Source organism: Mustela erminea, chromosome 21, assembly GCF_009829155.1.
Source record: "Mustela erminea isolate mMusErm1 chromosome 21, mMusErm1.Pri, whole genome shotgun sequence".
Taxonomy (NCBI): domain Eukaryota; kingdom Metazoa; phylum Chordata; class Mammalia; order Carnivora; family Mustelidae; genus Mustela; species Mustela erminea.
The window spans coordinates 22,146,493-22,159,307 of record NC_045634.1 but is presented as its reverse complement, the minus strand read 5'-3'; the positions used below and the strand labels follow the sequence as shown (position 1 = coordinate 22,159,307).

General features: G+C 47.5%; 1 protein-coding gene across 5 annotated transcripts in view; it reads left to right on the top strand.

Moving 5' to 3' along the window:
- Positions 1–12,815, top strand: part of LOC116581867 (prolow-density lipoprotein receptor-related protein 1-like) — a 42,700-nt gene that overhangs the window by 9,867 nt on the left and 20,018 nt on the right. For all 5 annotated transcript variants that reach the window (XR_004282275.1, XM_032329156.1, XM_032329157.1 and 2 more), the window contains exons 9-16: positions 352–520; positions 829–997; positions 1,916–2,141; positions 2,638–2,763; positions 4,714–4,938; positions 9,711–10,022; positions 10,715–10,927; positions 12,113–12,307. Coding sequence is in view for 4 of the 5 variants with exons in the window: in XM_032329156.1 (XP_032185047.1) it covers positions 352–520; positions 829–997; positions 1,916–2,141; positions 2,638–2,763; positions 4,714–4,938; positions 9,711–10,022; positions 10,715–10,927; positions 12,113–12,307 (1,635 nt within the window). In the remaining variant the exon portion in view is untranslated. The remainder of the gene's footprint in view (positions 1–351; positions 521–828; positions 998–1,915; positions 2,142–2,637; positions 2,764–4,713; positions 4,939–9,710; positions 10,023–10,714; positions 10,928–12,112; positions 12,308–12,815) is intronic.

The following is a 12,815-nucleotide window of genomic DNA, read 5'->3' as shown; positions in this document are numbered from 1 at the left end:
GGGGGGATTCAAGAAGAACGGTCCATGGGAGGAAGTGCTTAGTTGTCCTGGGCACGTGGAAACCCTCTGTTAGCCACTCCCCTGAGACTTCTGTAACAGATGCTGCCCCAGACGAGGCTGCATTCTCTTAGATTTCTTGGTTCTGCTTCTGCTAAGGTCCTTCTCTTGTCCTGCCGCCCACAGTATATTGCACAGAGCTCCTCTCTGGCCCTCCGTCCCTGTGTCCCACTGGCTGCCTTGTACAGCTTGAAATCAGAAGATGTAGAAAAGTTTAGTCCAGATCTCTTTTTCAAGGTAAGAAGAAGGTAGGAGAATACAGGAGCATAGTAATACTGTCTCATTTATCCCCAGAACTTCGGGCCGTGGACAGTATCTCTTTGGACTGGCTCACGGGGCTGCTGTATTGGGCTAGCAGCTTCGCAAGGGTCATCGGTGCTGGCTTGAGTGATGGCAGAGGCTACGTCAAAATCTTGGAGAAGGATCTGGTGCCAGAGCAGCTCATCGTGTTTCCTCCGAAAAAGTAAGTAGCATTTCTTTGAGAATATATCCCAAATCACTGGTTATCTTAGACATTTAAGTTGATAAGAGGACCTTTCCACATTTTCAACATAGGTCTTCATTTGCTCCAAAAATATCTTCTAAATTGAATCCTAGGAAGAGCCCCTTTTCAGTCCACGGAGTCTGAGGGCAGAGATCTGCATTCTTAGCTGCGCAATGACCGGGGGCCTGAACAAGAATGCTCCAGGGGTCTGGCTGTTCAGAAGAGCGTGTGTTCAGGGCGGTGGTTGGGGGGGGATGGTTAACACTCTGTGCTTTTGCTTCCTTCAGATCATTGTATTGGGTAAATCGTGGTAAGAAAGGCAGGAGAACTCTCGAGGCTGCAGGGATGGATGGCTCAGATCGGAAGGTGCTCGCAGCCGTCCACATGGAGGAGCCTGTGGGACTGACGCTTGACCCTGTGGCCGGCCGCCTCTACTGGATCAGCGAGTATAAAGAGGTACTGGAGAGAGGTCAGGAAGGAAAGCGTTTTAGTGGGGGCTTGGTAGGCCCATGGGTAACTGCAGACACCTCCCTAAATCTCGCATCAACCCCGCACGTGGTCTTCTGGCCACGAGGACCAAGGAGAGTGAGCTGGGCTGGGCCAGGGTCTTGAGGAGAGCCCGACCAGATCAACACAGGCTGAGAGGCTTCGTGTGTGACTTTCTCCAGCACCGCGGTCACATCTAGCCCTGGAATTTTCTGGTAGTATGGGTCATACTGTATGTTGTACCTAAGATATAAAACCATAAAACCACGTGTGAGCATGCATGGGAGGAGGGGGAGAGGGAGATACAGACTCCCCGCTGCGCAGGGAGCCCTACTCCATCCCAGGGTCCTAGGATCATGACTTGAGCTGAAGGCAGATGCTTAACCGACTGAGCCAGCCAGGCACTTTTTTTAAAGTCATCTTTGCACACCCAATGTGAGGCTCAAACTCACAGCCCTGAGATCGGGCATTGCCTGCTCTACCAGCTGGGCCAGCCAGGGGCCCTGGGAGTCGTATTTTTAAGTCTGTTACTTCAGCTGTGACTTTGACAATTTATAGCCCCTCTTTGAACTCCCATCGCACTCTCTGAAGAGAGATGGATCATTCACCTCAGAAAGCAGCTGGAGAATGTAGGGAAAGACTTGGTACCACATCTGGAAGCAGACAGTAAGTTAGGGTAGCTACTTGTACAATGTACCTCTGACCCCAGTTTGTGCAAGAAGCAGTCCAACCACTGGCTTTGGCATTAGCATCCATGAATTCTAAGGCACTCTCCTCTTTATCAAGTTGATAGCACGTGAAGATGTTTAATTGGTGTCCACGCAAGAGGTGTCCTGATGCCAGAGTCTCGTGCTAATGGCGACCAACTCTCATGACTCTACCCTTCAGTCCATAGAGACGGTCAACGTGGATGGCAGTGGGAGGCACACATTTCCTGAGATCTTCTTGGAAGACGACAACCCAATAGGACTAGCTATATTCGAGAACTCCTTCTTCTGGGCAAATAAAATACATCTGTATCATACTTCACCCCACACCCCCAAGGAGAGAGCGGTGTTGCTCAATGCTTCCATGTCTGCTTTCTCCATCCTCCACAAATCCCAGCAGCCCAAGGGTATGTCCCTGACATGTTCATTGTTAATTGCGGTTGATGTAATTTTTCTGCTCTTCACAGAAAACTGAAGAAAGCCTAACATCCTGTTTATGGGAGGAAGCCAAATATTCATTGACTAGGAATTAAAGGCTTTTGTTAACCAGAAACTATATGTCAGATTCAACTCAGCTTAAGTGGGTTGGAGAAACTCCCCAAAGTAGAGAGCTGTGACCACTACTTACTTCTAAAGGAGTCTTCTTGTCAGCAAGCCAGGGAGTCTTTTTGCCTTAACTCTAGGGCCGAAGATGCTGTTGGTTGAAGACTTACTGGCCTGAGCTTAATATGGATAAGTAATTGCTACTATCTGAAAGGGGGTCATGAGAGTTTAACCTAGAAGGTAAAGAGGATCCTGGGATTCCTCTTAAGGCAAAACCAACTGAACTCCCTTGAGTATTAAGTTTGGAACTGATATGGAGAATTCTGAAATCGTACCTAACCTATTTCTATTTGAAAACAGGCAGACCCCCAGCATGTGCTCCAGGCTCATGCAGCCACCTCTGTCTCCTGTCCCCTGTCCATCCCAAGGGCTATAAGTGTGTTTGCCCGGAGGGAATGTTCCTTTTGCCTTCCGGTACATGTAGCGGTGAGTATGCTGAGGCAAATGGACTTGGCTCAGGGAGACTCATTCCATTTTGGGATCAATCACTTGTATACTGACAACCTTACCTTGTTAAGTTTTATTATCCAAAAATATTAAGTTCTTTTATTATTGTGTTGAAAGTATAGAACATAAAGCTTAGTATTTTAACCACTTTCAAGCATGTAGTAGCATTGAGTGCATCTACGTTTTTATGCAACTATCGTTACCATCCATCTCCAGAACTTTTTCTTTTTTTAAAGAAAGATCTTTGTTTAGAGTGAGAGCAAGAGTAGGACGGAGGAAGAGGGAGAGGGAGAGAGTCCCAAGCAGGTTCCACACTGAGCGCAGAGCCTGACTCGGAGCTTGGTCTCATGATGCTGAGATCACACCCTGAGCCGAGATCAAGAGTTGGCCTTCTAACTGACTGAGTCACTCAGGCTTCCCTCTCCAGAACGTTTTCATCTTCCTAAACTGAAATTTTGTACCCACTAAACAATAACTCCCATTCCTCTCCCCCAGCCCCAGCCCTAGACCACCATTCTACTTTCTATATGAACGTGACAACTCTACGAACGTCATAGAAGTGGAATCCTACAGTATTTGTCCTTTGGCTGCTGGCTTATTTTCCTTTACTATCTTTAAGGTTCATGTTGTAATATGTGTCAGAATTCCCTTCCTTGAATAATCATTTAATTTATATTTTGGTTTCTCCATTCATCTGTTAATGAGTACTAGGGTTTGTTTGATTTTAAAGTAGGAATAATAGGTTACACCAGTCAGTTTTACCCCAAAATTAAGTTGGTACAAGAAAGAAATGCTCCGTAGTCTTATGCTTGTGTACTCTGACCTAGGTTTGTAAGCAGGGTCTATTGCAGTATGGTTAACATAAATTCTTGTTGTTTTGCTTTGAAATATTAAGGCCTACAAGCTCCTTTGAACATCTCTATCCAAATTACTTTTTTGGGGAAAGATTTTATTTATTTTAGAGAGAGAGCGTGCACAGAGGTACAGAAGTGAGAGGAGGGGTAAAAGGAGAGAGAGAGAGAATCGCAAGCAGAGCCCTCTGAGTGCGGAACCCAGTGCAGGGCTTGATCTTACAATCCTGAGATTATAACCTGAACTGAAACTGAGAGTTTAACGCTTAACCAACTGAGCCACCCAGGTGCCTCCCACATTACTTTTTTGCTAAAGAACACTCAGGTTTTAAGAAGGATAAAGATATAAATATCTTCATGCTCTAACCACCTTTAAAAAACATAATTCTCAGGGGTAGATGCCGGATGCGATCACGGTGCACGTAATAAATACGCTGTTGTGCCGAACTCAGGACTTCACTTTGACTTGTATCTTGAGGGGCACCTGGGTGGCTCAGTCAGTTCAGCATCTGCCTTCGGCTCAGGTCATGATCCTGGGGTCCTGGGATCCAGCCCTGTGTCAGGCTCCCTGCTCAGCCGGGGGTTTGCTTCTCCCTCTACCCCTCCCCCTGCTCATGCGCTCTTCCTCTCTCAAATAAATTAATAAATCTTTTAAAAAGTTTTAAAAATTGTATCTTGAACATTACATATACAGCTAAATACCCGAGTAACTTTGCTTTAAATAGGCAATCGAATTTAAAATTCTTTCTACTGAGACTTGTGCACCATGAGCAAGGGTTTGAGGGCATGACTGAAACAGATGGGGCACCGCCCAGCCCTAATCCTTGTGGCTCTCTGTTAACCTTCCAGCAGAAATTTGAAAGCTTTAGTGATTTGGGAAAGCAGAGCAATACTTCATTTGCCCAAATGACTCCCTTCTCCAAGGAAGCTCAGGCTTTCATGCTGTATTCATGCCTCAGAAGCGAACTTGCTAAGACCCCTTTCTACGTGTTCCTCAGCTGGAGAGTTTACTCAAGAAGGGAGCAGGGGGCTTATCTGACAAATGGCCAAATGGTAAATCTCTCCTTTCTCTTGGTAGAGTTAAAGATAGTATTTTCGTCTGGCAAACGTCTCTACTTGTTGAAAGTTGGTTTTATGGGAACTGCTATAGAGAGAACCCTAGTTCAAGAGCATTCGAGAAACATCTATTTACTGGATATTGACTGGAAAAGAAACCTCGTCTACTGGACAAATGCCGGGGGACAGCTGTTCTGCTCAGCTGGCTATTCAGGAGAAAAGCAAGAGATTTGGACAGAGCACACAGGTAAGCTGGATGGCTATTTTGGATTTTTCCCCTTTTATTTCCTGGCTTTAAAATTAACTAAAACAAAACAAAACAAAAACAAAACAAAACAAAAACAAAACCCAAACCCAAAAAACAACAAAAAAACCTTACCTGATCTGAATCAACCTTAATGCCAAAGGATGGTTTTAAGGTAATTTAAACATGGACTGTCTGACTTAACTTTATATTTTTAAGAGGAATACAGGCTGTTAAAAGACTACTGTGATTTGGGAAATCCTAGGGTCAGTAGTAAGTTTTTTGAAATTCTATTTTTCTGGCCTTAAGTTTGGGTAGGATAGAAATAGACCTTAAATATTTCAGTTTTGCATTGCAGATTTTTCTTGCACTAATTTAGAAGTGGTTTGCAATGCAGATTTCTGAGACAACTAGAGAGATATTTTCTTAATGTGGCAATAGATCCTTTCTCTCCTCTCTCACACTGCTGAATGGCACGGCCCATCTTTAGCGCTGTGTACTCTACCTAAAGGCAAACATCTACCTTGTAAAAGAGATCTGGGGCTAGAGCTCTAGGGTGAGCAATTTGATTTCTGAATGTCTGGGCCCCTGTTACTCTAAGCACCAATGATAGGCTTTACTACAGGAAGCGCCATATTGAAATGCATGTTCCTCCAACACGCTTCTGAGCAGTAGGTTCTGCTGAGTCCTGTGGGCAAGTACAACGCCTGGCACCTAGGAACTTCCGGTACCTGCCCCAGAGAACTTTCAGGAAAGAGTGGAATGGACCGCATTCTTGAAACACATCTGGTGGCTGTCTGAGGAAAGTCGTGATCTTGAATTTCTTCCTATTTCTCCCCACCAATTAAAATGCCACCTTCACGCCACTGGCTAATCTTAGCTAGTAGGGTTCTGTGTTACAATGATCACATTGAGGGTTTGTAAGGGACTGGCAGTTTCATTTGAGCTGGCTTCTAGTGTGGAATGTTGAGTCCCTGTGGTACGTGGCTCTGAAATAAAAGAAAATATGTACGTCTCTGTCCCCTGCTTACTAGCACAGAGTTCTTAAGACCTTCGTAACTTCCTGAGGGAAAGCACCAGACACAGAGCTCCCTCCCCAAAGCTGTTTGGAATTTTCTAGGTCATAGGAAGAGCTTAGTTAGAATGAGCCAAGTTTGGTGGGGTCTGCAGTGCAATGTAGCATTGAATTTAAGGTCCATTTCTACATTACCCAGACTTAAGGTCAGAAAAATTTAAAAACCTTACCACCGACTCTGGGAGGCTGTTTACCAGAAAGATCAAGCCGTAACTGGAAGCTTAGAACTTTCAGCTCCACTTCCTGTTCTCTGGAGAGGGGAGAGGGGCTAGGGGCTGGAAATGGAATCGGGGACCCATCACACCTATGTAATGATGCTGCCATGAAATCCCCAAAGCGGGGGCTTCAGTAGAGCTTCCGGGTTGGTGAACACATCTGTGTGCCGGGAGGGTGGTGCAGCCCATCTCCATGGGAACAGAAGCTCCTATTTCTGGGCCCTTTGGATGTGGCCCTGTGGCTCTCTTTGTCCAGCCGTTCATCTGTATCTCTTATGAAATAAACCAATAAATTTGTTTCCCTCAGTTCTGTGAGCAGCAGATTACCAAACCCAAGGAGGTTGTGGGAACCCTGATTTAGAGCCAGTGGCTCAGAGTGCTGGTGGTACCCTAGACTTGTGACTGGCTTCAGAAGCAGGGGCAGTCTTGGCACAGAGCCCTTAACCTGTGGGCTCTGTAAACGCCACACAGGTGCGTTTCTTCCTACAAAGTGAGTGAAAGCATGACAAAGCCAGGCAGACCCTTCAGAGCGGGGATCAGGCTGGTTACTACCTACGGGGACCTGTTTGCAGAGCCCAGGGTCTCCTTACGACCCCGGTGAGCATGCAGCTTTCAGCTTCCCCTTGCATCAGAGGGTGCTAATACCAGTGTTGTCTCTCTCTCTCTCTCTTTTTTTTTTAGAAGATTTATTTGAGAATGGGAAAGAGAGCACATGGTGGGGAGGGCCAGAGGGAGAAAGATGCTTAAACACACTCATACTGAGTGTCGAGCCCAATGTGGGGCTTGATCTGTTGACCCTGAGATCACGGCCCGAGCCAAAATCATGAGTCAGATGCTTAACCAACTCTGTCATCCAGGTGCCCCAGTGTTTTCTCTTGAATGAGTGAATCTTGTCCTCATTGAAAAATGTAGGCTAGGAAATACAGAGGAGATTGCTTTAGGAAAAAAAAAAAAAAAAAAGGGAGGGTTCCAGAATTCTGTTTTAGGCAAGAGTGCCTAAAGAAACCTGTACAGAATCGCTCAAAGAACCTTCTGTGGCCCTGGCAACCGTGCAGACAGCACCAGTTAAAGCTAATCCCAGACAGAACGTGTCTTCTGTGCAGAAGGCAGAGCCCATAGAAGAGAGAAGTTGATCTGGGTGTGGCTAGTCTCTTCTTACTAACTGGCCAGCCTTAAGTCCCTTCTTTCCTGGGGTGACTTAAGGAATGTGGGGGACAACTCTGTGCAAGTTCCTCCACGTGAAAACACGGGGAATAGTAAAACCTCCCACCCTCACAGCCAGGAAGTGGGAAGAACTAGAACTCAGGAACCCTGTGTGTACAGGCTTCTCCCTTCTACCCACGCCCCAGCTTCGTGCCTCATCTGTTTGTCAGTCTCCCTCGTAGTTAACATTTGAGTTCTTCTTTTTTTTTAAAGCTTTTATTTATTTATTTGACAGAGAGAGAGATAGTGAGAGGAGGAACACAAGCAGGGAGAGTGGGAGAGAGAAAAGCAGGCTTCCCGCTGAGCAGGGAGCCCAGTGCGGGGCTCATTCCCAGGACTCTGGGATCATGACCTGAGCCAAAGGCAGACACTTCAGGACTGAGCCACCCAGGCGCACCAACCTTGGAGTTCTGAAACATTCCGGCACACCACAGAGTGTTCTACTAAGACCCAGCTCTGTGAGGTGGTGGGAGCGTGGGGAATGTGCACATAGATGCATTATATAGGTTTGCAATAAAGCTTGCCTATATAAATGTTGTAGCACAATTTACAAATAACAAACTATACAACATTCTTTGTTGTAATTTTCATGTAGGTACATGATTTTCAGATTGGTTACAGATCCAAGAATTCAGAATAAAAAAAGCAGTTTATAGCTGCAGTTCAATCAGAATTTAACAAAATCCAACTATGAATAAATGCTCGACTGCTATCCAATTTGGCACAGAGTCGCTGCCATCAGAGCAAATACAGTCCTACTCTAACGTAATTTGACAGTTGCTTCTGTAAACTAGTGGGAAGTGTAGCAGTGAAGACTAATTGAAATTACTTTATTGACCAAAGGGACTGATTTGTGGATTTGGAAAATAGTTTTCAAAATCTAGGAAAATGTTTTCCCAACTTCTGTGGTCTCTAAAATGTCGTGGGCATAGGTGTGACACATGTAAGTTTAATTGGCAATATGAACACTTTCCTCTGCCACGTAAGTCCAGACCAGGGTTGTCAGCCTCCTTCTATAAAAGGCCAGACAGCAACTATTTCAGGCTGGTCGGGCACTGTGCTGTTCTGTCTGCAAAGGAGCCGACCACCATATGTGCGTTAGGGACCATGGTGTGTTCCCCTGGAATTTACAAAAACACGCCAAAGGTTGGAATTGGCCCCAGGGCCATTCTTTGTCAGTTCCTGGTCTAGAAAATGAAACTGAAAACAAATCAAGCCCTGATTTGGAGGGTTTGCCAATGCCTCTGGTGGAAAATACTCCCACAGTGGCAGGTTTTAGGCTCACAATGTAAGGTGACTTATCACAGAGTTTAGAAGGAGCATGGAGTAGCAAAGTGCAGGAAAGCAAGGACCGGAGTATTTTTGTTTCAAGTGCAGTTAAGTTGATGTGATTTAATTTTAAAAATGACTATATTGGACAGCAAGCTTGCAGTGTTCCTGAATTCAACAACTGGCCGCTCCGAACTTGTGCAAAGAACAGATGCTCTCCTATGCTTTTCATAGGTACCTACTCGAATCCTCAAAACTGGGAGAAGCCCTGTCCCTATCACGCATTTGCCGGAACTGAGCCACAGTAATTAGCTGACACCTTATCTTGGAATGTGCTTCAAAAATGGCAGTCTGACTTCCAGCCCAATACTGCTCTTAACTTTAAAGCTGTACTCACCCTAGGGTAGGTACTGCCTAGCTGAGATCCACTTACGTGGGTCTAGTTGGCAGAATGGGGGTAGGGAGTGCTTGGTGGGCTAGTGCCCACGTCTGTTATGCTTAAAAGCTACCACTTTGTGGCTTTTATATACTTGGTCCCTGTCCTATCTCTGTCCTCAAGCTCTAGGTCTCCTCACTCCCCGCCCACTCTACGGGTGACCTTGCATACCACTGCTGTGGTGACACTTCCCCCAGTCTCTGCTTTCCTGTAGCCATTTCAGTTCCAGGCACTTGGCATGTAATTGATTGATTGTCGTACGTAACCGGTGAAGAGGGAGGTGAAAGCAGAGTTGCAAGTCTGCGTTCAAACATAAGTGTTGCAGCTTAGATACACAACTCCTAAAAGGCAGTGGCTGTCTCTCTTACCAGCAGGTTGTGAGGATCACATGAGCTCATATGACAGATAAGGGCCTAGAACCAGAGTAGGTCTGATGGGACTCCTCATGTGAACAAGGTATGTGGGCTCGTTAGGGACCCGGCTTCACATCCCTCTGAGTGTCTCCCTTCCAAAACGTTAAGGGCGTGCACGAATGTATTTGAATGTCCTAATGGGAGTTCCTTTCCCGCCCTCACAGTCTGCTCAGCAAAGGTGGACATATCCACGGGGAACTTGTACTGGCTGCCGTGTGACCGACGTGCTATCCAGAAGACTGGACTCCCTGGCCCAGACACCCGGACCCTCTACACAACAGGCCGCATTATACTGCATCTTTTTCTCGACTGGCCAGAGAGAGTGCTCTACTGGGTGGAGAGTGGGAAGCACTTGCAAAGTATGACCCTCGATGGCAAAACCAGACGGCAAGTCTGGACAGGCACCTGGACGGCAGACACCCACATGACCTTGGACCTCGGCGCGTCTAGCATCCTCTGGACGGCCAAAGGGTTAGGTAAGCGCCACGCAGAGCAGTGGTTGGTAGAAGCCGGGAAGCGGTGGTGGTAAGGCTTGTTACTGCGTGAGGAATGCGCTCATTCCGAGAACTAGCTAGACCTGGGCTTGAATTAGGTTCTCATAGTTACGGCTTGGGCACGCGTCCCTCAGCTCAGACTCAGTTTCCTTGGTAAGTCTAGATTTTTGACTTGAAAGGCAGAAAACTGCAGAGCTAACATGCTTAGTCGCTTTTGGTTTGGAATGGGTCTCTGCCTCCATGAGCAAACGTAACAAACCCAAACCTGCCTTGCAAATGAAGCAGAGGTGCTCGGTCCACTGGGTACCAGAGACAACTTCTGCCTGGCTGCCGGCTCCGACCGTCTTCTCCACCAGGAGCTGCCCCCAAGGGCTGGTGGCTTCGTGTGGGCAACTGAGTGTGTTTGCATGCTGCCTGAAGATAGGATAGGGCTTGCCTGACGCTCACAGGTGGCAGATCTCCAGTTCCTGGAGCTTTAAACACTTTCCGGGACTATCTTTAACTGCAAAACTAAAACCTACAAAACTCAATAGAAAGAGTCTGGGCTTTTCAGTGGGGCTCATTGACTCTCAGTCAAGGGCTACCCATGCGTCTGTCCCTACCCCCCACTGCCCACCCCCCACCCCGACACAGGTTACTCTCTGCCAGCCTGTGAGCACTTGACTCTTCCTTAGGTTTGCAAAGTCTGAGTCTCCTAAAAAACAGAACATACGCTTTGAACAAGACCTGGAGTGACGGCATTCTTGCAGCTCACGAGCCCTACCTGGTGACCGTGCACAGGGGAGCCCTCCTGCTGTGGGACAGGAGGACCCTGGAGCCCTTCACCTTGTCCAAAGAGCCATATGTGAGGACCCTGATCATCCTGGCTGAGAACCAGCAGGTCCCAGGCAAGTCTTCCTCTGTGGGGTTCTTCTTTGAAATCACTTTCTTTGCCTCTGGTCTGTGTGTTTGCGGAGGGTAAAATCCTGGGGGGTGGGGTGGGGGAGTCTTTGTATTGGCTGTTGTCGGTACTCACAGCGCCACAGGCCTTCCCCCTCACTCGGCCTTATCCTGGAGGATTAAGAGTCACACACACACACACACACGTTTCTCAAAGTTGCTACATTGACATGACCCCCAGCAAAACTTCCAGAAGTTTGCCCACCATAACCCCTTTGGGGAGTCCTCTCATATGTTAGCATCTTAAACCTCTTCATCTGGAGGTAAAGAGATCCATTTAATTTGTTCAGAAGCACTTTCCCGAACAGATTTTACCAAGTTACCCCCTTCCCCCAGCAGCAGCATCTTGCAGAGGACCCTTTGAGGAACCATCCAGGGGCTGTGGACATGGGGGCAGGTTCTCCTGGCTGTTGGAGCTGCCCTGGTAGTTCAGATTACCCTGCGGATGACTGCTTTTTCCCTCTTCACATAAGCCTTTGGCCCAGAGCCAAAAAGTTAGTTTCTGGACCTTGAGGCAGACAAAGCCGAAACTTTATCACAGGAGTGGGGCGGGGGGGGGGGGGGGGGGGTCGGCTGCGGCTTGGTTATAGGGCTGTAGCAGGGAGTGAACCAGAACCAGGCCCTGTCTACAGAAACTTGATTTTTTTTTTTTTTTTAAGATTTTATTTATTTGACAGAGAGAGACACAGCGAGAGAGGGAACACAAATAGGGGGAGTGGGAGATGGAGAAGCAGGCTTCTTACCGAGCAGCGAGCCCTATGGGGGCCCCAATCCTAGGATCCCGGGATCATGACCTGAGCCAAAAGCAGACTGAGGCTTAAAAACTGAGCCCCCCAGGCGCCCAAAACTTTATTTTTCATTCCTAGCAGCTAGTATCAGGCAGGAGAAGAAGTTATTAGGCGTGAAGGAGAAAACGATTTGCCCAAATGTGAAGCCATTAGATGATGATGGGCCAATGGATCACGTCTGACCAAAGGATCTAGGCTTTGAGGCCATTTCACTTTTTTCTTCTTACGAGGGAGGCACACGTAGCTGCCGGGCCCCAACCTGGCTCTGGGAGGAGGGGCCGCAGAAGCAAGTCTCCGGTGCCCGGAGCCCAGGGCCAGCCTTGCCGACGCCACTGTTTATTGCAGATCCTGAGCTTGAAGGGGTGGCCGCAGATGGTCCTTCCGCGCTTCCTCTTGCACCCCCACTGCTCTGTACCCCGTCTTCTGTCCCCTGTCGGAACGGGGAGGAATGCGTTTCTCGGGAGTACCTCTGCGATGGCAAGCCGGACTGTCAGGACGGCTCGGACGAAGGGGACTGTGCCCGATTCTGCAGCAGACCAGGTCTGTCTCTGTGTCAGGAGGAATGCCACGTGGTAGGAGTGACCAGCGTTGATCACAAGTACCCTTGCCTCCCCTCGGTAAAATGTCGTAGCTAAAGGTCCTAGTCTGTCGGAATATGGACGCTGCCAGTGTCCGTTTTATCACGTTAAGTCGGACGTTTTACCGGGTGTAATTTTTAACTATTGCTTCCTTGCCTCCTTAAATTTGCTTAAGTGTTCCAGGGTTTGCCTTTATAAAGGCTGAGCCATAAGCCGACCAGAATGGACCACTAAGAACAGATTTGGCAGTGATTTTCTGTAAGTTGTTCAAGTACCCAAACCAATAGGAGTCCTTATTACTGAAACAGCCTCGTTCAGCTGGTTAATTTAACTGACCTGAGCACTTTATTAAAGCTTGCTTAGGGATTAGATAAGCTATAGAGCTTGATCAGATAGGATGTAGTCTACCCCTTAAGCCCCAGAGTGAGGGGGCGTTCATCTAACTTTCAGCCTTCAGTAGGACTGAGCAG